The following is a 26,077-nucleotide window of genomic DNA, read 5'->3' as shown; positions in this document are numbered from 1 at the left end:
CTGACATACGCATGCTAAAAGTCACCACACTTGGCTAAGTTGCACAATAAAAGCCACAGGATCAGGGCCTGACATGGTGGAATTACATGGCTCACACCTGTAATTCTACCCAGCACTTTGGGAGGCCAAGGCAGGAGGATTGCTTGAGCCCAGGAGTTCCAGACCAGCCTAAGCAACATAGCAAGACTTTGTCTCTACGAAAAAATAAAAAAATGATCCAGGTGTGGTAGCACATACCTGTAGTCTCAGCTACTTGGGAGGTTGAGGTGGAAGGATCGCCTGAGCTCAGGAGATTGAGGCTGCAGTGAGCTGTGATCATGCTACTGCATTCTAGCATAAAACACAGAGTGAGACCTGACTCAGAAACTAACAACAAACCAAAGGGCTTATGGTAAAATCAGGGTTAAGGGCACAACGCTCAAAAACTTCCTCAGTGACACATTTTTTTAAAAGATAAGAATCCAATAAAAACATTACCAGCATTTTAAACCTGTTAAATGGTTAATAAATACATAAATGCTGTACAATAACTACAGCACTTGAACTTGAAAATGTCCTGAAGTTTATCTAAGGAAGTAAGTGTCGGAGAAAGGGTTTCAGGTTGCAAGCTATTGTGAAGTGGTGATGGAAGAGTTATCTGAAATCAGAAGGAAAGATGTGACTCCACGTGTGTATGGATGTGGCTTAGAAGTGCACACAGTTGACTGGATGCGGTGGCTCATGCCTGTAATTCCAGCACTTTGGGAGACCAAGGTGAGAGAATTTCCTGAGCCCACAGGTTTGAGACCAGCCTGAGCAACTTAGAGAGAACTCATCTCTACAATAAATTAAAATATTAGCCGGGCATGGTGTCACATGCCTGTAGTTTCAGCTACAGGGTAAGACTCCCACTCAAAAAAAAAAAAAAAAAGAAGAAGTGCACACAGTGAACTGAGGTGGCTGGCAGACATTCAAGGTGTGTGTGCACACAAGTGCATTTAGCATATTTCTATATGGTTCCATTTGACCGGGTGCAGATTACTGAATTCACCTGGTGTTTCTCAAATGCAAAATTCACATGACTCAAATTATTCCCTAAGATATCAACACAGAACTGACCGTATTTTCTTCTTCTGCTAGAAGTGATGCTCCCTGTTCTGGGGCATGGGTACTCAAAATAGCTGAGATTTCATTCCTTCAGTCAATATGTATTCACAGTGCCAGACACTCCACTAAGCTGTGGGGATGCAAAAAAGAGGGAGAGAGAAGTGAACATATCTTCAGTTCAGAATGACTGACTCCTGCTGTAAATTGCTAGTGGATGTAAAATCCAAAGGATGGAGCAGCTACCTACCATGATGGATCAAGGAGGGCTTCTCAGAGGAGGTGAAAGGCACAGAGGCAGGAGATAGCCAGGCTATTTAAGAGGCCCGATTCTGCCAGTCTGAGGGTGGGGACTCTTCCAGAAAGTAGTCAGGAGTCACCAGAGGTTTCGATGCAGGGCAGTGACATGGTGCAACTTTGTTTTAGGAAAAAATCCCAGGATGCAGCAGTGTGAAGGGCACCCTGGAGATGGTCCTGGCCCAGGGAGGCAGGCCAGGGATGCTGGCTTCTTGGAACTATCCTCTTCCATGTTTTCAACACTTGACACTTCAAACCAGTCATATTGGATAAGAGCCAAATGATCCATGTTTGTCTCATGTGCTGTCGGGAATTCAGAAATAACCCAATGCCCATGATGCTAAGGCCTGGGAACGGGGAAAGCAGATGACCTCAGAGATGTCTCTAGACTTCACCTGGGATGCCTTTTGCTGCTGGACACTCTTGCTGTGGTTCATAGGGCCATTAGTGGGAACTAGGCCAGTTAGTGGCTTCAGCCAGGAAGTGAGTAGAAGGTGAGTGGCTGCCCTCTGCCACTGTCATTTCTCCTGTGAGTCTTCTGTGGCTGTTAACTCATATCTTTGACCAGTCAATGTTAAACCAGAGCCCTTGACATATGTTCATTTTTCAGAGCTTGCAATGGTGAAGGAAGAAAGGAGACACTGTTCCACTTCCTGATGCAGACTCCCTAATACAGTACCCAGCACATGAAAGATGCTCAACAAAGTTTTGGGATCTCAGCCTTCCTAAAAATGTCTTTTAGATAAAGATAGTTCCAAAGTAGAAAGAACTAATGTGTTCTGAGCAACTGCTATGTGCCAGGCATGGACTGGGTACTTTCACATCCATTAACTCACTCAGTCTTATTCCTAATAACCTAATTAGCGGATATTGTCAACAACGAGGAAATTGAAGCTCAGGGAGGTTAAGTAACCTCCCCTGAGTCACACAGCTGTTACACAGTGAAGCCAAGATATAAACCCAGGTTGCCTAGCTCCAGAACCTACACACTTCGTGCTTCACTTTTGCTCTTGTTTCAAGTGTTCTTCTGAGTTTGTGAAATATACAAGGACTTGGCCTCTATTTCTTCTAACAGAAACACCTGTTTTTGGTGTCTCTCCCACAGACACCTTGTGATGCACCCTCTCCCCCCACAGCCCCCCTAAGATGGCTGGCTGATTACAGAAGCCCTCTCAGGCCCAGTGATTGCCAGATTCTTGGTAAGAGGAGCATCATGGGAAAGGTTACGGATGGATCTGCTGCTGGTGAGCAGCCTCGTGCCTGGCTCCCAGCACATTGCCATGACAATGGACCCTCTCTGCAGCGGGTGATCCTCTGGCTTGCAGAAGAGGAAACTGGAACTTACCCAAGGAATCAATAGCAGAGCTGAGATTAAAACAGGGATTCTCTAATTCCCAGCCCTGACTCTACTACTGAGCCAGAGGCTTTGCAAGGAACCAGAGGTCTAGACCCACCCTTCTTTTCACAGAGCGGCCCCACCAGTATATTCCTTATATAATGAAGTTCTATTAGGGGAGAAACCAAAGTGTGAAAATCGCAGCAGCTTTGGGATATGCCACCTGGATTCTAACAAATGACTCTTGACTCTTTCCTGCCGTGCTCCCCTGTAAAGAAGCCTTTTGTTTCCTGCGGATATCCTTGGTTAATTATTTTTAAATAAATAATTACGTAGCCTGTGGTAGGGGAGAAGCCTCTCTGTGACCCATATTTGATCATCAGAGGGCTGGCCCTCTTCCTCCAGCCAAATTAAATAGGCTAAATCCAGAGACTGTTTGACTTGAGACAATCGATGATGGGGACAGGCTGGGAGGTGAAAACACACCTGACTCCCAGCGTTATCACCACTCTCAGGAGCAGAGCATCTTGGGGAGGTAAATAACTGGTTAGGGAGTCAGAAACATCAGGAGAAAAACAGGGTGAAGTCCAGTTCCCCCAAAAGGAAAGAACCAGAGGGCAGCAGCTAAGCCTCCCTCCTGGGTTGCTTCCGGAACAAAGCATCAGTGGTTCTGCCAGAGTGGATCCTTTGGAAACTGTTCCCTTTGGTAAGATAATTCCATTCAGCACCTAGAATCTGCCTTAATTGTCTAGAATTCTAGAATCTTAGGGCAAACATCTTGGGATCCATCCCTATACCAACTTCCTCCCTGCAACATCCCCACCCATAGTGGTCATTTATTTGGCATTTTGCTAGAAGCTGTATAGATGTTGTCTCTAATCCTAAAAGGGCCCTGTCGAGGACGTGTTCCCTCCATTTTACTAGAAGAAACTAAGGCTCAAGTCAGGGGTGGTGGCTCACGTCTGTAACCCCAGCACTTTGAGAGGCAGAGGCGAGAGGATTTCCTGTGCCAGGAGTTTGAGACCACCCTGGGTAACATGGCAAGACCTTGTTTCTGCAATTAAAAAAAAAATTAGTCAGGCATGGTGGCATGTGCCTGTAGTTCCAGCTACTTGGAAGGCTGAGGCGAAAGGATTGCCCGAGCCCAGCAGGTCAAGGCTGCAGTAGCCATGATTGCGCCACTGCACTCTAGCCTGGATGATAGAGTGAGACTCTGACAAAAAGAAACTAAGGCTCAGAGAGGGAAAGTCATTTTCTTATGACCATACATCTATTAAGAGCAAAGCCAAGACATGAACCTGAGTTGATCTAGTTCCAGAGCCCATAGTCTTCCCACTGCCCTTCCTTTATTTCTTTGAAGTCTGCCTCCTCTTTTTCCTTCAGACCCAGCTCTGCCTCCAGAGCTTATAAGATTCAAATCTTTTTCTTCTTCTACATAACAACACTTTGAACTGTTGGAAGCATCCTGCTGGCTACACAGTGGCAAATGTAAGTTAAGGTAAAGGACTTCATTTAATCCGATGGGATGGCCTCGAGGGTGGTAAGTAGGAGACCTCAAATAAGTGCACAGGAGGACAAGCGGGGGCTGTTGACTTGGTGTGGTGAATGCCTTTCCGCCCTTTGAACTTCATGGCTCCTGTGCTTCCCAAAAGAGGTGCTCTAGGCCAATCACCACCGAATGCTGATTCTGTCCCACTACCCCCAGCATCCCCACGTGCAGTCCCTTGAGTCAAAAGATGGGGGAAACAACCAATAGAAAAAGCCCACGAGCAAACCCTTTCACAGTCAAACAAGATTCTCTTGAACCCTGCTTTAGCATTTGTTTGTTTTTGCCCACCCTTCTTGAACTCTAGGTCATATCAACCTTGGGTAATGTCTTTAGGAAGGCCCAAGGAAATCTAGCTTGGGTCTCATCTTAGTAAGCTTCCTCTTAGTGACTTAGGGTCTGCTGGTGATGACAGTTTGGCCCCTGGGTGGGCTTTGTAGTCTCCTCTGGAAGGTGGGACTCTAGGCAGGACTGAGGCAGGAGGCCGGGCAGGGGGAAAGTAGCAACAGAGTCATTATACATGGATGGTTCATCTTGGGAAACTTTGCAAAGGAGAAGCACAGCCAAAGAAGCGGCCTACTTCTCCAGATGATTCCATGCCTAGAGCATTTGGTCTCCTTTACTTGTAGGACAGGGTTCCCCAAATCTTTTTGTCAAATCCAAAGCAAAAAACAAGAACACTGCCTTTCTCAGCACTAGGCTTAGGGTGATATGTCCCCAACTACCTCCAGCCTTGTCCTTGGCTGTTTCGTGGGCACATCAATCAGGGTTTGCATCTGCAAACTTGTCCAAGGTTCTTCACCCTCCTTTGATTTCCTTTGGTTGTCTAATCTCTGTCCAGCACTTTCCTCCCTGAGAGCAGACCTCCATTTTGGTTCCAGAGCAAGAAGGAGGGTCAGAGCAGTGAGGTGGTAAACAAGCTTGTTTCTCCCCCTCCCTTGCAGACTAAACTGCAGTGGTTTACTAAACATCCACATCCTGCCTGTGTATGCTGCCTGCCCCACCTCCTGGCAGACACTCCTTTCCCTGTGCCCTGAAAGTCAGCCAAATGGGACCCTACCAAAGGAATGTGAGTTCCAGAGCCTAGCTCTTAGCTGCAACCCCATTCCTGTCCTGCTCTGCCTGTATCCCCCTGGTCTCTTGGGCTTGGCCACAAAGGGGTACACAGAGACTGATACCTAAGTTGTGGCTGTTTCAAGGATCACTGGACAAGTGCCTCTTTGTAAAATCGGTCTACTCATACTTTGCAGCACCACATAGCCAAGAGATACCAGAGAAACATTTCTAGAAAGCATTTTGAAGAATAAAAGAAATACCCCAGCCACTAAGAGAAGGCCAGTCTCAGTGCCTAAATCCTAAAAGATCTGTTCTGAAGCAGTAACAATCAGAATCCACTCAGTTGTTCATTTATTCATTCAACAGATGCTTATTGAGTAGCTGCCAAGTGCCAAGGCACTGGGGATAAAGCAGTGAACCAAACAGATAAAAATGCCCTGCCCTCATAGACTCTACATTCTAGAAGTAAAATAGAGGCCCAGCCACCTTTACCCTAGAGAAAGACAGCCAATATTTCTTGAGGTTGGACAGGAGAGGAGAAGGTAACCATTTTCTTGTGGGGACCCTAGTCATTGTTCCAGGGCCCTGATGGCACTAAAGTTCCCTGTTGGGTTTGTGTTGTTTTGCAGGAGTACGCTACAGCCAGCAGGGAAACAATGAGGTCACTTCCTCCTCAACCATCAGTCACCATGGCAACAGCGCCATGGTGACCAGCCAGTCAGTTTTACAGCAAGTCTCCCCAGCCAGCCTGGACCCGGGCCACAATCTCCTCTCACCTGATGGTAAAATGGTGAGTACACCTGGGCCATTGTAGCTCTAGAGCTGATAAGATAAGAGGCAAAACAAACACAACTTCTCACAAGGCCTGCCTCAAACAATGAGCCATTGTAGCCCCACAGGAGAAAATGGGGGCTGTCCAGAGTTGGGAAGGAAAGGTTGTTCTGGTGACCCAGCCTTTGGCGGGTAGAAGAGGTGTTCAGTTTGAACCTAGCCAATAAATGTGACAGAGCCCTGCTCTCATTTTATTGATTGAATGCCTCATAAAGGAGCAAGCCGGGTGGGACACTGTTTGTTTTAGGACTGCCAATGACGTGTTGATAAAATGTTCATTCATCCCTCCCACCAAGGCCTCCAAAGCCAATTTTTTTTTTAACTCAGAGAGCACCTCACTTTAAAATAAGCCCCTCTTCTTTACCACCCCTTTGGTACTGGCAAGCAGTCATTAGCAAGTCAGGATCTAGTGGTTGGCAGGAGATTGGGAGAAGCTTGAACTGGAATCCTGAAGGACACTAGATGCCATGTCAGCGAAGATCACAGCACAAATGACAGGTGGGGTGGGGCGATGCTTACGGAGGGAGAAACACCGACTTTGAAGTTACAATTACCCAACTTCAAATCCCAGCTCCAGCGCTTAATAGCTGTGCAGCCTTGGGTGAGTTACTGAACCATTTAAGGTCCCTTTCCTCATCTATAAAATGGGGATGATAACAGAGTTATTGGGGGGATGAGTGTGATAACACATGGAAAATATTCTGCAGTGTTCAGCACAGTAAATATTCAAGAATTCACAGTGTTGTTGCTATGTTAGTGTCGATATTATTCTCATTAAATGTAGTTTTTTAACTACAGCCCCACACTCACATGTAAACTTAGCATACTCAGTGAGGAATGGACAATTTGAATTTGAATTTTCTAATTCAAATAAGGTTCTAGTTAGGATTAGAATCTAATCCTCTAGCAACACAAGTACAGGGACTAGCAGCTTGTTGAGAACAGGATCATTGCAACACAGGTGAGGAAATGGAAACTTCATTCTTTGGGTCATGCTCTATGTTTCAGCAGAGGGAGGAGCCACAGGCTCCTGGTTTCCATGCTGAAGGTGGAGCTGCACGCATTTCTTCAAGGTGTCTGACCTAGAGGCAGGTGGGGGCCGGGATGGGGGGTGGGGGAGGGCAACAGGGAGTAGATGCCATTTTAGCCCTTGACGTGAGTGCTGTGTAGGCAACACAGGAATGGTGAGTCACAGGTGATCATGTCCCCTGCTCCCTGAAGGAAAAACAAAGCATCATTTCTGAGAGGAACACTGGCCCTGCCAACTCTAGTTTCAGGGAACCTGAACTGCTTTCCCCTGGTAGTGGTCACTACGAACAAAAGTGAAAGGGCAACCCCACTTGCCCCACCCCCACCCATCCCTTAAGAAAGATTCTTCTACATGAAGAACCATTTGTGTCAGTTACCAGGCACAGACAAATCATTATGATTTATCAAGGGTCACACTGAGACACAAGCAAGTTGAGGTTAAGTATTGCCCGGGCTCTTCTGGAGAAGAAGGCCTTCTGGAAGAGGTCCTGACTTCTCAGTGGGTAAAAAAGTCTCAGCTCCTATTGCTTGAAGGTCCTTGGGAGTTCCCTCTGAGCATTCCTGCTCCTTCTTGTAAGAAGCAAGCTGCCTCACATGCCAGAGCTGTTCATGCAGCCTGCGGACACACTTTTTTCTTCCTGATCTGATTGACAGTTCCTTAACTGGGTAGCATGCTACTGGATTGATGATTGACCGAGACTGCACACCTGAACGTTAGCAAATACCTGGAAACTTGTTTGCAGGGGCTGGCCTTTCTCTTGTCTCCAACACCCTGTCTCATAGGTAGTGTCATGATCACTGGATACCCAAATTCAAGAGTCCGTTCTCTGTTAATATATAACAAGTCCATCACAGGTCTTGTCCCACCAAGGTGGGAGTGGAGGATGGCTTAAAAAAAAAGAACATAAGCAAGGGAACCAGTGTGTCCAAGTCTTGGCTCTGTCATTCACAGTAAGACAGAGTAAGCAGTAAGGTGAACAAATCGCTTAACCTCAGTTTCTTCATCTGTAAAATGGGGGATAATGATGCTTATGTTATAAAGTTGGCGTGAAGATTGCTTATTGCTCTGTTGTTTTTTGAGTAAGTCCTGTTTTAGGAATGACAATCTCTGTGTCAGTTAGACCTGACTTTGAAATACGTCCCCAGGGACTGGTTTTGGGAATAATGCTGATTCATTTGAGCTCTCTGTTGCCCTGTCTGTCCCCACTCCATGTCTAAATGTCATGCATTAACAAAAAGCTGGCCAGGTTTAGGGTTACAGTCTGTGCATGTTGAAACTTTTTTCTTCTTTCTTTCTTTTTCAAGAGATGAAGTCTCAAGCCAGGTGTGGTGACTCATGCCTGTAATCCTAGCACTTTGGGAGGCAGAGGCAAGAGGATTACCTGAGTTCAGGGGTTTGAGACCAGCCTGAGCAACACGGCGAGACCTCATCTCTACAATAAATTAAAACATCAGCTGTGCATGGTGGCACATGCCTGTGGTTACAGCTACTTGGAAGGCTGAGGCAGAAGGATTGCTTGAGCCCAACAGGTTCAAGGCTGCCATGGCTCTGAGCGTGCCACTGCACTCCAGCCTGGGCAACAGAGTGAGATTCTAACTCAAAAACAAAAAAAAATTAGAGATGAGGTCTTGCTATATTGCACAAACTGTTCTCAAACTCCTGGGCTCAAGCAATCCTTTCACCTCAGCTTCTCAAATTATGGTGACTACAGGTGTGAGCCACCATACCCGGCTCTACTCCTGACCCCCCGCCTTTTTTAGGAAAAGCACATACTGGATACATTCACAGTATCAAGCAGTATGACCTAGTGGCGAAAGCTCAGGCCTTGGAGGCGGACAGCCTGCTATCAACCCCAACTCTACCACTTGGGCACATTTCTTAACTTCTCTAAACTTCAATTTCCTTGTCTATAAGATAGGGATAATAATACCAACTTTATGGATTATAGGCACATAAAGCACTTAGCTTAGTGAAAGGACTATAAATGGCAACATTAATATATTCAGGCTCTTCAAATTATCATTTAAGGATTACCATCAATATCTTAGTAGCTCCCTGGTCTCCATCAGTCCTGGAGGCAAATAGAAAATAGTAGTTACATATTAGAATAGGAAATAACTTGACCACAGTTGCCCAAACCTAGTTAAGTGATGGGATTTCGACTCCAGCAAAACTGGTTTGGATTCTGGCTTCCTTACTTGTCAAATGATGTAGAGCTAGTCTTGACTCTTCCAAGCATCAGTTTCTCAATCTGTAATCTAGGGAAAATAATAATAATGCCTGCCCTATTTGTGTCACTATCTATAAGGACAATCAGTGAAAGTACTTTACACACACTAAAACCACACACGTTTCTAGTGAGTTTTTTTTTTTTTTAATCATTAGTTTTCACATTTCTCTTGTGCCATTAAAATTAAATGTTGAAATGGCAGAGAAATTACTGTCACTTGGTTGACTTTCTCCAAAGGACTACATTACCCAAGGGATTCAGCCCCAGGGCAGGTTACTGATTTTTTTTTTCAAATGACTCTGACATTTTGAAAAACAAGTCCAGCCAACAAGCTGGTTTTCTCTTGTTTGATGTGGTCAGAATTCCTTCCTGGTCATGTGACCCCCCCAACTCATTTCTTGATGCTCATTTTAAAAACACAAACAAATCTGTTTGGTTTTTTCTTTCTTTCTTTTTCAAATTAACCTTGGAAGCTATGGGGTTGGCCAGAAGGGCAGGGTGGGAGACAGTGTCTTAGCTGGGTGCTGGTGTGAGACATGTAGACTAAAGAGCTCTGGGGAGTAAAGGATGGAAGAAGAAAAATTGAATTACTCATACAGCTGATATATACTAACCTTAAAGCACCTGATGCTCTTGAGAAGGTCTGCATTTGTTCAGAATGCGGGGAGGGACCGTCCTTTCTTAACTATAACTTTCAAATTTATTTTAAAACTATAAGTAGTAAGCTAATTTATCATGAAAAAGGTGTATGTGTGTATAAAACTGATAGCACCCTAACTACAATTATAGGTCATGAGAAAACATTAGAAACATGTTTGAAAACATCAGAGTCAAAACAACCAGACCTATTATAGCTGTTATTGCTTCATACTAGTCAGACAGTTCTAAACAATGCAATAGGACATGGAGACATATCAGTAGTAGCAAGGAAGAGACCCTGTTAGCATTATATGCTTCTATCACAATTATACACTTGGAAAAATGAGAAAAATCAATGAGGAAAATACACTAATAGGAATAAACACAAGGATACAATGAAGTGGCCATGTATAAAGTAAATACATAAAAATCAGTAGCTTTCCCTTACCAATCTACCATTAAAATATAATGGTGAAACCGAACGGGGTTGCCTGGGGCCAAGGCTTGTTTAGTGGCGTTGTCATCACAGCATAGGACCCTTGACAAAGAAGAAAGAAAGGAAAGGAGGGAGGGAAGTAAGGAGGGAGGAGGAAAAGGAAAAGAAAGAAAAAATGTATAATGTATAGTGGAGATTTAGAAAAAGTAAAAAGTAGAGAAACCCAATTATGTCTAATCCCCCCAACCTTTAGTAATTTCTGAAGCAGGTTAGTAACTCAAAGAGAGTCAACAATAAAAGCACTAGAATTATTGTTCATTTTACTTACTGCTCTATCCTCAGCACCTAGAACAGTGTCCATTCCACACTTCATAATTGTTATTGAATGAATAAATGAATGAATCCATGAGGTACCCATGCCAAGGAATCACTAAGTCATATCATTTTGAAAACTGCTCTTTGAGGCTCCAAGTCCACTCATGCTATTCTTGTTTTTTTTCCCTCCAGCAGATCTCAGTCTCAGGAGGAGGTTTGCCTCCCGTCAGCACCTTGACGAATATCCACAGCCTCTCCCACCATAATCCCCAGCAATCTCAAAACCTCATCATGACCCCCCTCTCTGGAGTCATGGCCATTGCACAAAGTAAGTTCTATTCTTCGTCAGAAAACTTGAGGTCAGGGAGAAGAAGAATGGCAAATGAGCTAACATGACGAAAAAAACTGTAGAATTCCTTCAGACTCACTCACAACTTGTAGATTTGATTTAACTTCCTTAGTTTCTTATTTCTCACCTCAAATCCAATATTTGGATTGTTTAGCCTAAAGCAAGAGAAAATTATAGAATGGAGTTGGATCCTGGTCATGGTTTACCAACTGTAAATCCTGGGTCAAATCATTGAGCCTTTTTGAGGTTCATTTTCCTCACCTGTAAAATGGGTTGTTGAGGCGATTGAATGGCAGCAAATATGGACATGCTTGTAAACCTGTAAAGCAGGAATATGTATAATATCGTAGCATATACTTTGCCTTGTGTTCATTCCTATTCCTAAGTAGGTGGTATATTTCCCAGGAGCTTCTTTGTGTTTGGTGAAGATGGAGTAAGACATGATGAGTTTCCATCTAAAAGGACATTTTGCCTAGTATACAAGACCTCCTTGGCCAGTGGGGAAAATATACTGAAGAAGGACTCAGAGGGAAACTATCATTGCAGCTTAGAACTTTTAAAACCTTAAGGAGAAATAGATTGTTGAGGCACATGCCTGAATATAGGGAGATGGAGTGGGTCCTCCCACTCCAATTGGCTCCTGTTCTACAGAGAGCCTAAGCCCTGTCATAGATGGGCCATTTAAAGACATGAGAAGGCTGAAGCAGGCTGTGGCTGTGGATGCCTCTTAGGGAGTTTTAATATTGATGAGTCTTCAGCATATTTTCAGCTTCACCATGACAGTGCAGGCCAAGTCACTGTTTCTCAAAACCATTCTAGGCCAGGCACGGTGGTTCACACCTATAATCCCAGCTCTTTGGGAGCCTGAGGTGAGAGGATTGCCTGAGCCCATGGGTTCGAGACCAGCTTGGGCAACTTGGCGAGACCTTACCTCTACAGTAAATCAAAAAATTAGCTGGGTGTTATGGTGCATGCCTGTGGTTCCAGCTACTTAGAAGGCTGAGGTGGAAAGATCACCTGAGTCCAGCAGGTTGAGGCTACAGTGGCCATGAACGCATGAATGTGCCACTGCACTCCAGCCTGGTGACAGAGTGAGACTTCAACTCAAAAAAACAAAGCATCTTTCTGGCCCTTGGAAGTATTCCTGAGATGATGTGGGAGAGATCTAAGGGTCACACTGAAAATCTTTCTTTCAACCTTGTATTGCCCAGTTGTCCTCTTGACCTCTCTTGTGTCTAGTGCCCATATTGGCCACCTCTTTGTTTTGTTCCTCCCTTTTTATTTCCTTTTTTCCACTCTCCCTAAATTAGCTCTAGCAGGGGTAGAAACTTGGATCACTTCTGAAGAGAATGACATGCATTCTTTGAGGTCAGAACATGGCTAGGCTCATAGGAGGCACACAAATGTACTAAATAAGCATATGTAACTCTCACTCTATCATTAGCTGCTTGGAAACAGACACACACTGCATTAATTTTTGCAGAAGGAAAATAGGAAGGGAGGAGGCTTTAGAGAACTCACAAAATCAAAAATTATTTTAAATGTACTGCCTTTTCACTGGGCTCTCTGATATGTGGAATATGATAGCAATCCTAATACCAGGGTTTGGATTGAGAATGAGAATAGGATACCTAAAACCAACTTACTTGCCTTCTAGAAAGAAGATTAAAAAGCCTATGGGTAACCAGGGCCTTTGGTTATTTCTATAACCAAAATGATTCACAAACAATCCCACTTACCTTGTTTCTTTCCTTGCCAACCTTTGAGTGACATATTCAATTATATGTTTTTTCAGGTACTATCTGAATTAAAATTTTCCCTGGGGATATTCCATATTCTTTCAATATTGTTCCTCCTGGCTGGGCACAGTGGCTCGCGCTTATAATCCCAGCACTTTAGAAGGCCAAGGCAGGAGGATTGCTTCAACCCAGGAGTTTGAGACCAGCCCAGGCAACATAGCAAGAGCTTGTCTCTACAAAAAATAAAAATTGTCCAGGCATGGGGCCATTCCTGTAGTCCCAATTATTCAGAAGGCTGAGGCAGAAAGATCACCGGAGCCCAGGTGGTCAAGGCTGCAGTGAGCCATGATCATGCCACTGCACTCCAGCCTGATGAGTGTGTGTGTGTGTGTGTGTGTGTGTGTGTGTGTGTGTGTGTGTGTGTATGCGTGCGTGCGCATGCGCACACACACATGCACGCACACACACATGTGCATGTGCACATGCCCTTGGGATAGACAGAGCATGAAGAATGGTGAGGATCTCCAGAAAATGGCTGAGAGACAGTGGTCCTACCTTATGGACTGTCAGACTGAAGAACTAGTTGTAGGTATCCTCATTTAGCTAACTGCTGTGTTATTCATATGCGGACCCTGCCAATTCCTCATTCTCATCTCTTCATCCTATTGTCTTCCTCATTTCTACTGTGGAATGGATAGCATGCTTCTCAAGCAGGAACCAGTGCCCAGAAACAGATGACAAGGCCAAGAGTCACTCACTGAGGGAGCTGAAATGACATCAGTGGCTCTGAATCCTGGAAGTGAGGCACATCAGGATCACAGACTGAGTTGAAAATAAGATTCCTGGGCCCCACCTCTGAAAGTTTTGACTCATTAAGTCTTGGGTGGGGCCCAAGAATGTGTATTTGTTAAAGTGTGTCCCGGATGATTCTGAAGCACAGGTGATTTTCAGAACTATGCTCTCAAATGTCAGGATAATTTGTTTTTCTGGGCAGATATTTCCCAAAAAGAGCAGTGGCAATGGGCTCCTGGAAAAATAGCAAATCCATGGGACTTCCCAGGAGGCTGAGGCAGTAAGAAGTAGGAAAGGGAAATAGGATATCTGGGTATCTGGTGAGACATTGGCTTAGGGAGAAGCTGAGCCCATTGGGGAGTTGGAGATAGTGATCAGAGGGTCCCGCCCCCCAACCCCCCACCCAGGAGAGCCAGGAGGGGGATTATTCCCCCTTTCTTTCTGCTTAGGGGTCTCACCTTGTAGGTTTCTGATAACAGTATCAGCTAAAGCTCTGAGTAGGCAATTGTGGAGGACTTTGTGTTATCTCCATTGAGGACTTCCCACCAACCTGCTTATGAAACCCTCTCCATTTCAGGAAAGGGTGTCCCTCCCACATCTACCTGAAACGCCTTTTTCTGGATTTATTTCTTTGTCCCATTCTTCCTCTACTTCCCAGAAAGCAAGAACAAGGGAACATTGGCTGTTTCAGAAAAGAAGTTGGGGTGTCTTCTCTCCTGATCCTCCTGTCCCCACTCCAACCCTGCCTCAGCTGTCTTCCAGAGTGTCCCCCAACCAGGGTGCAGATAGAGTGTGGATACCAAGAGACCCAGTCCTTGTAGTGCTGGCCCAGGTTTTAAAGAGACCTTAGGATATGACACACAGAGGTCCTCATGACCCCAAAATATAAAGATGACAAGACCTACTGTAACTGTGAAGGACCAACCTTTAAGTTACTAACTCCTTCTTCTAAAACCTGGTCCTTTTGATGCCACAAGCTCTATGCTGCCAGACAAGATATGCCTGCTTCACAGACACTGATTTCCAGTGTTTTCTTTTCTCTCTGCTATAGTCAATAGAGTCAGCACCTGACTTCTCTCAGGATCTTTGAGCAGCCTACAAACTGAGGGTCTTCACACTTCATACTCCCAGGTCTATGGAGGCTGTTTTGTTTTTAATTAGTGTAGGTCCCTGCACACTCCTGCCCTCTGCTGGACAGACAAATCTGGGCAATAATCTGTTCCTTAGTATGGAAACCCTTAATTCTGCCCTTAAGTCACCAGGACAAACCTTTCTTATACGACTTGAATGGGCTGGGCAGGTAGAGTCAAGAACCTGGGAAGATCAAGGAATCTAAGTTTAGGAGGTCACAGGATGACTTTGAGAGACTCTCAAGTTTCATTAAGATACGTTTAAAGGCACTGTGATTCATGCCTTCACTCCCAGCACTTTGGGAGGTTGAGGCAAGAGGATTGCTTGAGGCCAGAAGACCAGCCTGGGCAACATAGTGAGACTCTGTTGCTACCAAAAAAAATTTTTTTTAATTAACAGGGCATTGTGGCATGGGCCTATAATCCCAGCTACTTGGAAGGCTAAAGCAGGAGGATCATGTGGGCCCAGGAGTTGGAGGGTACAGACAGCTATGATCACATCACTGCACTCCAGCCTAGATGACAGAGTAGACCCTGTCTCTAAAAATGTTTTAAAAATAAAAATAACGCCAGTCTCCAATCCACAACTCATTGTGGAATTTGAGCAAGTAAATTAATCTCTCCAAGTCTCAGTTTCTTTGTCTATAAACTCACTTCCCAGACAATCTCTTACATAGCAGACTCAACCTAATGACTGGCACATTAAGCAGGGGCTCTGTCGATGACTGTTGCCAACCATCCACTTCTCCTCATCACTGACGCCATCTCTGCTCTTTCTCTCTTGCTCCCACAGGCCTCAACACCTCCCAAGCACAGAGCGTCCCGGTCATCAACAGTGTGGCCGGTAGCCTGGCAGCCCTGCAGCCTGTCCAGTTCTCCCAGCAGCTGCACAGCCCTCACCAGCAGCCCCTCATGCAGCAGAGCCCCGGCAGCCATATGGCTCAGCAACCTTTCATGGCTGCTGTGACTCAGCTGCAGAACACACACAGTAAGGATGCAGCGTGACGGGGCGGCGGGGGGGGGGGGGGTGTGTGCCCAAGGGCCCTCAGCAGCCAACCACTTCCCTCTTTGGGTCTGAACTTTCTTGGAGGTTTATTGATTTGGTCACTTTTCTCTGCCTATAATCAACCAAGACCATTTATCAAGCGTATCTCATGCGTTGCTGTGCCTTTCCTACCCTCTCCTCTGCCCTCAGGATTTCCAGGGAAGGGTTTGAGGAGGACAGTTGAGTCCTACATGTAAAGGAAGTTGGAGATAGCGAGTGTGTGGAACACATGTCTCAGTTTCCCACTCCAGAGGCCATAGGAAAGAGAGCGCCAATCAATCACCACAACTTTTTCTAATGAGTCTACATTTAGCCTTTTCAGTCCAAAATTCCAAGCAGCCATTATAACCAAATGATCAGAGTTGGCATCTGATTTGCATTCAGTTTGCCTTCCCTGAAACAGAAGATTCTTCTAGAGTCCTCATGCCATCCATTTTATTACATCTCAAACTCCTTTAATCAAGAACCATAAACATAGGTGGAAAATATCACTGGCACACCATCCTCACAAGGAGTATTGGCATTTCTCCTACCAATATACTTACCCTGCCCACACAGAGGCTGTTTCTCATATCCAATTTCTACACCTACCCTGAGTCTTCCTTTCAACTACTTCTTTCTCATCCACTCTCAGCCTCTGTTTCTGTGCCTTCCATTCTGAGCCCCAGGCCTCCAGTCCTCTGACCCCTGACCTAGGAGTTTGGGGAGGAATCATCGAAAGGAGGGGTGGCTTCCTACTTCAGAAGCACCAGGGAAATGTCCAGCATAGAGTGCCAGTCTTGGAGCAGACAGACTGGATTTAAATCCTGACTCTAATAGCACGTGGCCATTGGCAAGTTACTTAGACACTCTGAGTCTCAATTTCTTCATCCACAAAATGAAAATAGTATGCATATAAGTTCATTATGAAGATGAAATAAACATAGAGGTGAACTACATTTGGTAAGCATGAAGAGTATAGATATACACGTGATTGTTTATTAAGGGACTCTTGGAAGGCAAGGACGGTGAAGGGGATATGTGCTTCTCCCCTAGCTGCCTAGCTGCACTGGATAAGCTGCGGGAGCACAGCCAAGTCCAGCCTTCTGTCCTCAGGGCTCAATCCCCACTCAGGCCTGTGGAGCTGGTTTCTGAGCACCATCTCACATTCCAATCACATTTTCGTGGCTTCTAAAAATCTGCCACAGCCTGTAGCTGAGTCTGGGACCACATAGGCCCCCACCTCCCTTCCTCCCAGAGCCTGGCAATATGCTCTCCACTGAACCCTGTCTCCTCGCCTGGGCAGGCTTCCTCAGTGGCCAGGCCTGAGTGAGACAGTCAGAGAGTGATCACCAGTGACTTGTGAACTGCAGAGACCCAGACAGTCATGGGGTCCTGAATCAGGAAATAACCAGCCTCTCTGCATGGCAAGCTGAGGCAGCTGCCCGTGACCTTCACCCCCATTCCTTATTGGAGGACTGGTAGGCTTTGTGTTCTAAAAACAGGCTGGTCTCTCCCTCTCGGCCAAGTGTCCACATGCTTACATTGTGGGTCATGGAATTTACATGAATCTTATGGTTAACTGACATGAGTCAAAAGGTTTCCAACTTGATGGACAAGTACTGGAAAAACAAAAATCAAGTCACATGCTCCTAGAGATTTTATTTGAATCTGGTCTCCTTTTGTCCATTATTCTTCATATTTCTGTGATGTCATAAGGCTATGCTATTGTAGTGCAATCTGCAACAACCCAGAATTATTTAATTAATGACACCTGTGTCTATTACAATTGTTAATCTACAACTGCTAGCCTGAAACCTGGTGTTTGAATCTGGCAGAAACGGTAAGCATGTGCTGGCCAGATATTTCATGTTGGCCAGCTCCTTAGAACATTTTTCAACCTAAAATGTCAGATGCACCACATATGCCTAAGGGTTACTTGTTGATGCCCAGGCATCTAATGTTTTATTGAAAGTCAAAGGAACAGAAGTGCTCCCAAGTACCAACATAAGCTAGGTGCTATGCAAGACTGTTTATTTATTGGCACAAAGCACTTTAAACATAGTCTCTTCCAAGCCTTCAATAGATATCTCCATTTTACAGGCAAGGAAGTTGAGGTTAAGGAGTCAGGATTTAAACACGTGGGCATTCTTTTTACCATATCACGTTGCCTTCCCAAACATAACCACCACCCCTTTTATCTGTCCCAGGAAATGGGAGCTATGATGTGGGATGGGGTTTGTACTTGTATATGTGCCTGTGAAAGCATCTTGATTTTGTCTTCACTCTGTCTCTCCAGTGTACGCACACAAGCAGGAACCCCCCCAGTATTCCCACACCTCCCGGTTTCCATCTGCGATGGTGGTCACAGATACCAGCAGCATCAGTACACTCACCAACATGTCTTCCAGTAAACAGGTAATGCCAGCAGGATTTGAGGGGAATGGGTATGACTAAGGGTGTTGTACAGAGAATATGGCAAGCATGAGCCTTGGCCATAAGTTTGATCCTTCTGAGGCTCCCTGATACATGTAAACGGAATCCCTGAGATCCTAGGGCAAAAACAAATAACAACAACAAAATGGGCCACTGGCTGAAGGGTATTATTGCTCACCCAGATTCTCCAACAAGAGCACTAAACAAAGACTGGAGTTTGATAGGACTGGAGACTGGATTACACAGAGTCCTTAGACATTGAGATTCAGTGTTCTCTTATGGAATCATCAATGATCCATGGAAAAGGTATTTCCAAGGAAGGCTAGGGAGATCAGGCCCTCTGTTGAGTTTCATGCTTTGCAAGAAGGATCCCTGAGGTTCCACAAGTTAGCCTGTGGAGAAAGAGAGTAGTGAGCCATGGATCCAGAGGCTGACTCCTCCAGTCCAGGACCATGCTGGACCCAGAAAGCCTGAAGCACCAGAGAATGACCCAGTTCTGCCAACCTATGAAGACTTCCCAGTGGACAGCATAGCCTTTCCAGGGAGTTTACTTTCACCTGGGATTTTATCAAGACTTAGAATCAATTTCCTAGTACACTGAAAGTGGGGACTGAAAAGGCTTAATCACCACCCCAGTTGGTGACTAATTCCCACCTCTGCATACAGGTAATGGAGGTAATGGAGTAACAAAGACAGCGAGGCTCATTGCTGCAGCTTGGACAGCCAGACTGCAATAAGACGCCAACAGTCAGAAAACAGGATGAGATGTCTGAACATGATGATTCCAGAGTAGCACAATAAGACCTTTTAGTTGCTGGTGTCTGTGCAGTGTGGGAACTGTTTGGCCTGTATCGATTAGTAGATAAGTAGGTGACAACCTTGAACTTCATGCCAGAGGTTCTCAGCAGGATTTTGTCTTATTGATGGTCTTTTTTTTCCCCTCTGAGCCCTGCAAGTCATACCTCATCCATGGGCTTCTGAACAAGTTCTTTCATGGGCTCAGGGGACTTTATTTTCTTTTCCCCTACCTCCTGCCAGCCTGCGTGTGTAGTGGAGCAGGTGAGTTCTATTCTTATACCGCCATTTGCTTGGTGACCTTGACCTCCTGGAGCCTTCATTTCTTCATCTTTAAGATGAGCGTTGTAACAACTACTTGTTCTGGGGATCAGTGAAGACACGTAGATTAAGTGGCTGGTGTCTTGGGTGCTGAAATATGCACATGGCTGGGTGGCTGGGTGGCTGGGCTCTGGAGCTGGGGGTCTTGGAAGAGGTGTGTGGGACCTGCTTTGCCACTCTTCTCTCACCCCATAGGAGATCAAGGGACAACCTCTCGGTGCCCTGCCCTTCGACTCCCATGCCATTTCCCACTCTTTGTAGTGAGCAAGGAAAACATTTATCTGTGCTCACAAATCTCAATCAGGTGGCCAGCCAGGCGCAGCAGCCCTCCTTGGGAATACCTTCTCCTTTGAAAGGTTTATCAATCTATCTGCCGCTTGGTCAGCGCTAGACAGGACCATAATTAATTATTCCTGTCTTTTCCAAGTTGACTTTGATGCTTGCTTGTTGAAACAAGTCCTCTGAATTCAGGAAATGATCTCTTAATCAAAATACTTCAAGATGCTCCCCAAGACACTACACCAGCCCCCAAGTGGCTTCTCCCCTCCATTGTACAGAATGGCTAGCCGACCTTGAAGTCGCGTGGGCAGCCTTCTAGAACTACTGTGAAATTGTCTCCATATCCCTGGACATTTCAGGAGTGTGGCAGTAGACTCATATCTGCAATGATCAGAATGATTATTTCACTCAAGATAAAAAAATAGTCATATATCACTTTGTAGTTTCTCATTAACATTGTCTCATCATTTTCTTTTTACTACAACCTCCTAAGTACAAAGAAATAAACTGAAGCTCAGAGATGAACAGTGTTCTGCCCAAGGTCACACAGATGATAAATTCTTGAGCTGGACCTTCAGACTTTGGTCTTTGACTCTAAATACTTGCCTTCCAATACCCCTCTTTAAAATTCCCATGGTAATTCCTGCTGCTCTTGTCTTTAATAGTCAGAAACAAGAGTAAAAATTAAGCCCACGTGTTATATTCCAATCAGGAAATGTTCTTTGTACAAGCTGAAAGAGGAAGAGGAACAGGAAAAGCAGAATGAAATAAAGTGAAAGTAAAGGTGCTGCCTCCTGAAAGCAAAAGGTCTCCAAGGTGGAAGATAGTTTGCACAGACTCTGTTCCTCAGGCAAAGGGTCAGAAGTGAGTTCTGAAAGAGACCTAGTGACGATTCTGCTTTTTTGGTTTTAAAGTATTATTTTCCAAAAGAGAGTTCAAAACCACTTCTAGGTGTCAGGGGCACATGAGGTGAAAGGACAGAGGGGTTCCTTAGTCCACTGTGTCGAGGGAACTGCTGGATTAAAGGTAAACACCCTAGGCAGAGGCTCTCAGAGCATTTCACGCGCTGATGTACGTATGCATTGAACCAGGCAACTAGTGTGCATCGTGTTTGGGTCAAAGGGACACATCCTGGGCAATACTATTGTAAAGGTGTTGTGCTGTGGTAGGAAGAGCTAACACCTGAGCTAATCGCAGCTCCATCACTCCCTGGGACATGACACCGAGAATATCAGCTTCTTATCTATAAATTGAGAAAATTCCACCCCCATCTCACAAAATATTCAAGGTACCCAACAAGTGCCTAGTACATAGGCAAGTATTCAAAGTGGTAGTCCTATCCCTGTTCCTCCTCCTATCTGTCTGTGATCCTTTAGGAGTTGACTGAGCCTCCTTCCACTGACTTTCAGTATTTAACTCAGTGCTTGGTCTGCAGGTGGCCAAAGGAGATGCTGATAAGAAAATTTCTCAGGATTAGGACCATCTCTCAAGCACACCTTCCTCTTGGGCCTGAGATCCAGATCCCTGTTTTCCCCTTCTCCTGTCTACTCACAGATGCTCTCTCACCCGCCTCCCAGGGAAAAAGCAACTAGTTCAGGGGTCTCTCAAAGCACCCAAGCCCTTTGTGCTTAGCCAAATGCCTGGGTTATAGTAGATGTTCAGTAAATATGAATAAATGAATTCAGAAGTAGTATTTTTTTAGTGCCTCCATTTTCTTTTTTGTTTTTTTTTTTTGAGTTGGAGTCTCACTCGGTCGCCCAGACTGGAGTGCAGTGGCCGCTCCCGGCCACCGCAGCCTCGACCTGCTGGGCTCCGGAGATCCTTCCGCCTCAGCCTTCCGAGTAGCTGGAACTACAGGCGCGCGCTACCACGCCCGGCTGATTTTTTGATTTATTGTAGAGATGAGGTCTCGCTGCGAGGGCCTCCATTTTCCAAGCAGTACTCCAGATGTTTTTCTATCTTACCTTTCCTAGCTAACTCTCTCATGCATCCTGCAAGATAGATATTCTTTATTTACAAAACAGAAAACATTCAGAGATGAGGAGGGGTCTGGCCAAATCCAAAGATAATAAATTCTGGAGCTGGACTTCCAAACTTTGGTCTTCTCACTCCAAACCCATTAAATAGCATTCATCTTCCAATTTTAGTCCCTGTGATAATGATCCAAGGTTATTCAGGAATAAGGCTAAAGCCAGGATTTGAACTTACATTAGTCTATTCAGACAGATAAGCCCCAGAGGCCTTGGGGATCATGTGTCAGGAACGCCAGGCTGGGACTTTCTTGCTGCCAAGAATACATCTGGAACTATTGCCCTTCCAGAGCACATGCCTCCCCTCCTCTTCAGCTCCTGGATATTAGTGAGTTGTCTCCCTAGTGGTTTTGTGCCTGAGTTCAACAATGCCCTGCCAATCTGGAAACAAGACCATAGCAAGCCCTGACTTCAGTTAGAACAAGTGTGGGCAGGCTGTGAGCCGACTCCTGTTTCCATAACGTTCTCTGCCCGCTGCTTGACTTCCTAGTTTATAGGGAGGTCAAGAAAGGGCCCCTAGAGCAGTAACTGGTCAGAGGTGCTAACAAGAAGGGAGGTGGGTGACCTCCCCATAAATCCCCTGTAGCTCTTCCCCTCCCAAACTTCTTCGACTGGGTAGTGAGGTAGAATGGTCTGATGGTTAGGAGCACTGGCCTGAGAATTAGGTAGATCTGGGCTCAAGATTCTACCACTTTCTACCTATGTGGCCTTGGGGAATTGTCTTGGCTTCTCTGAGCCTCAGTTTCCTCACTTGTAAAATGAGGATAATGATACTTCTTTCCTGGGATCATTGAAAGGATTAACTGCAGAAGACTTGTAAAATGCTCATTCACTGCTTGGCCCAAAGGAAACACCCAGTCCATGGACGCTGCGTCCCATTTGGCTTCTCTTGCTGGCAACCCTGAGTATCTCTGGTTTTAAGAAACAGATTTGTTATTTTTTGTTTTTGGAGAGACAGGATCTTGCTATGTTGCCCAGAGTGGTCTGGAACTCCTGGACTCAAGCAATCCTTCTGCCTGGGCCTCCCAAAGTACTGGAATTACAGGTGTGAGCTACCACGCCCAACCAGTAAAAAATGTTTTAAATGGCAAAGGGCATTTATTTCCCCCTGTTGAAGAGGTTGAATAAAGTGATCATATGTGTGGCCAAGAGCACAGATTTACTGTTGTGAGACCTGGACAAGTTACTTATGATCACTGTAGGCCACACTTTCCTCATCTGCAAAATCAGAATTATGGTCATGACTTTTAATTAATGGAGCTACAACTCATCTCACAAGAGTTAATAAAAATAGAAGTGATGGCCAGGCTTGAACTCAAGCCTGTAATCCCAGCACTTTGGTAGGCCAAGGTGAGCAGATTGCCTGAGCCTGCAGGTTCATGACCAGCCTGAGCAACATGTTGAGATCTTGTCTCTACAATAAATCAAAAAATTAGCCAGGCATGGTAGTGCGCACACCTGTAGTTCCGATTACTTGGAAGACTGAGGTGGAAGGATTGCCGGAGCCCAGCAGGTCGACACTGGGGTGGCCGTGAGCGTGTCATTGCACTCCAGTCTGGGCAATGGAGTGAGACTCCAACTTAAAAAAAAAAATAGAAGTGAGTTGTCTGTCCTCACTGCCTCTACTTCCTCATCCTTAGTTCTCTCTTGAGATCACTGTAGACTGTCTATTGTCCTCACACTCCACTGTGTTCAGCTAACACTTCCATGCTGCTAAATCCAATCACTGCTTTTCACTCTCCATCTTAGACACAGCCGATCACTCCCTCCTTTTTTTCCTGGTAGAGTTTGTATACTATCATTCCTGGTTCTCCTCCTATAGCACTGACTACTCCTTCTCATCCCCTTAGCCAACTCCTCTTTCCAGCACTGAGGTATTGGAAGACCCAAAGCTCATTCTCTGGCCTTTTCTCATCCATGCTTCCTCCTGGGTGATCTCCTGCAATCCTATGGCTTTGGGTCAAGTGCACACACTGATAGTTCCTATAATTCTGCCTCCAATAGAGTCCTCCCATCAAGTGCCCATTCATAAATCCAGTATGTCTTTGGCAGGGACATATGCATATCTAATATATCTGATAAGTCTCTCAAACTGAATATGCCTAACATAGGAACTCTTCATTTTTCCCTAATTTCTGCTTGCCCAAATTGATTCCTCCTTGAGCTTCTCCATTTCCAAAAATGGTACCAGTTGTTCAGGTGAGATAGCTCAGAGTACCCTTGATTCTTCTCCCCACATTCCACATCTGGACCATCAATAAGTTCTGCTAGGGGTCCCTCAGAATACATCCTAGAACTGACCTCATCTCACTACTCCATCAATACTGCTCTAGTCCTAGTTCAGGCCCCCTTGTCTCTCACTAATCACCTTCAAGTGCCCCTTACCTGTCTCCCACTTCCACCTTTGCCCCATTATGGTCTGTTCACCACCCAGCAGCCAGAGTAATCTCTCAAGAAAAGAAATCAAGCATGTCACTCCCTTGTCAAAGTTTTCCAATAGTTTTCCATTACCACAAACTAAAATGGAGACTCGAAGGCCCTACAGATCATCCCATTCTCACCTCCTTCCTCTCCTCCGTCACCCACTCAGCTTCAACTGTACCAGAGCTGAAGTGGCCACCAGGCCTTCTGCATTTGTAGTATCTTCTGCCTGGAACACTCTTTCATGTGCTAGCTATTTATTTGTTTGTTTGTTTGCTTGCTTGTTTATTTTGAGTTGAAGTCTTACTCTGTCACCCAGGCTGGAGTGCAGTGGCACACTCACGGCTACCACAGCCTCAACCTGCTGGACTTAGGCCATCCTTCCTCTTCGGCCTTCCAAGTAGCTGGAACTACAGGCATTCACCATCATGCCCAGCTAATTTTTTGATTTATTGTAAAAACAAGGTGCAACCAACTTGCCTAGGGTGGTCTCTAATCCCTGGGCTCAAGCAATTCTCTTACCTCCATCTCCCAAAGTGCTGGAATTACGAGTGTAAGCCAGTACACCTGGCTTTTCAGGTGCATCTTTTTGTGCTTACTCCTTCATTTCATTCAGCTCTAATGTCACCACCTGAAAGAGGCCTCCCCAAACCTCCCACCTAAATTGTCCCTTTTCCCCTCAAGTCACCCTAAACTCTAACCATGCTTATTTTTCTATGGAGTACTCATTTCCACCTAAAATTTTACTATATATTACATATGTGTGCATTTGTTTACTTGTTGATTGTTCAAAGCCCTCACTAGAACCTAAACTCTAAGAATGTGGACAGGTTCTTGTTTACAGCCATCTCCTCAGTGCCTAAAGTGTGCCAAGCATGTAGTAGGCACTCTAACATGTATTAAGTGAATAAATGATAATCACCCACTTCAAAGGGTTGATGTGAGAATTAAATGCAATAATGTTCGTAAAGCCCTTTGCATGGTGCCTGGCACACAGTAGCACCTAGATAAATGCTAGCTACTACCATTATGTAACAAATCCTCTCAGTGTGAGGACATTATTAGCATTTGCCGCAGCTACCATACCTTTCAGATGGAGGGCTCTGGAGTTACCCAGAGATCCCTCAGGCAAGGCCCCCGTGGGGTTGGGTATGCTGAACCTCCAGTTCTAAGGGACCACAGTGCACCCCTTATCAGATGTTTGTGTTTAGACTCTGAAGGGGGCAAATAACTCTAGTTCCTTTGACAACATTTAAGCCTCTGCCCCCATTTTATTATGTGAGCAAACATTTGATAGCTGAGAGCCCATCCCTAATGACAGGCCATAGAATCTCGCTGGCGTCTCCTTATCTGCTCTTCTTGTTTGCTCTTCTATTGAAACCTGCAAGGTCACAAGCCATTTTCTCTCTCTTCCACCTGAAATCTGAAAATTGGAAAAAGGCTGATAGTGGGAAGTAAAGAGACTCGAGAATGGGGGTGGACAGAGGGAGGAAGAGGAGGTAAAGGGTATCAGAGGACCCTGACCAAGGCCTCAAGAATGTAGAAGGGTCAGAAACCTGTCTCCTCACACGAACGCATAGCTCAGTCCTACTCTCTTAAGAGCACCCAAGCAACATAGGCCAAGAAACCCTGCGCAGCTCGGTGTTGATAGTAAAAGCGGTGCCAAGCTCCATTCTCAGGACTTTGCATGTATTGACTCCTCTAATCCCACAACAGCCTCCATTTTATAGCCGAAGAAACTGAGGCATGGAGAGAGTAACTTGATCAAGAGTACAAAGCTTAGTAGAAGTCTCATAACCTCAGAGCACAATAGAAATCACACACACTGGGTGGTCACCTAGAACTAGTTTGAATCTCTGACTCCACACTTTCCTAGTTCTGAAACTTTGGACGATTCGCCTACTCTCTCTCTTTTTTTTTTTTTGAGTTGGAGTCTCACTCTGTTGCCCAGACTGGAGTGCA

At 45.3% G+C, this 26,077-nt stretch overlaps 1 protein-coding gene across 3 annotated transcripts in view; it reads left to right on the top strand.

The window, feature by feature from the left end:
* Positions 1-26,077, top strand: part of HNF1B (HNF1 homeobox B) — a 56,851-nt gene that overhangs the window by 27,248 nt on the left and 3,526 nt on the right. For 2 of the 3 annotated variants that reach the window (XM_008066964.2, XM_008066963.2), the window contains exons 5-8: positions 5,948-6,108; positions 10,995-11,127; positions 15,603-15,797; positions 18,133-18,251. In XM_008066964.2, coding sequence (XP_008065155.1) covers positions 5,948-6,108; positions 10,995-11,127; positions 15,603-15,797; positions 18,133-18,251 — 608 coding nt within the window. The remainder of the gene's footprint in view (positions 1-5,947; positions 6,109-10,994; positions 11,128-15,602; positions 15,798-18,132; positions 18,252-26,077) is intronic. The other variant, XM_008066965.2, reaches the window with a different exon arrangement.

The sequence above is a fragment of the Carlito syrichta genome, unplaced genomic scaffold, assembly GCF_000164805.1.
Source record: "Carlito syrichta isolate Samal-C Ts95f unplaced genomic scaffold, Tarsius_syrichta-2.0.1 Scaffold309200, whole genome shotgun sequence".
Lineage (NCBI taxonomy): Eukaryota > Metazoa > Chordata > Mammalia > Primates > Tarsiidae > Carlito > Carlito syrichta.
The sequence above is the reverse complement of the archived record's forward strand: the minus strand, read 5'-3'. Positions and strand labels throughout refer to the sequence as shown.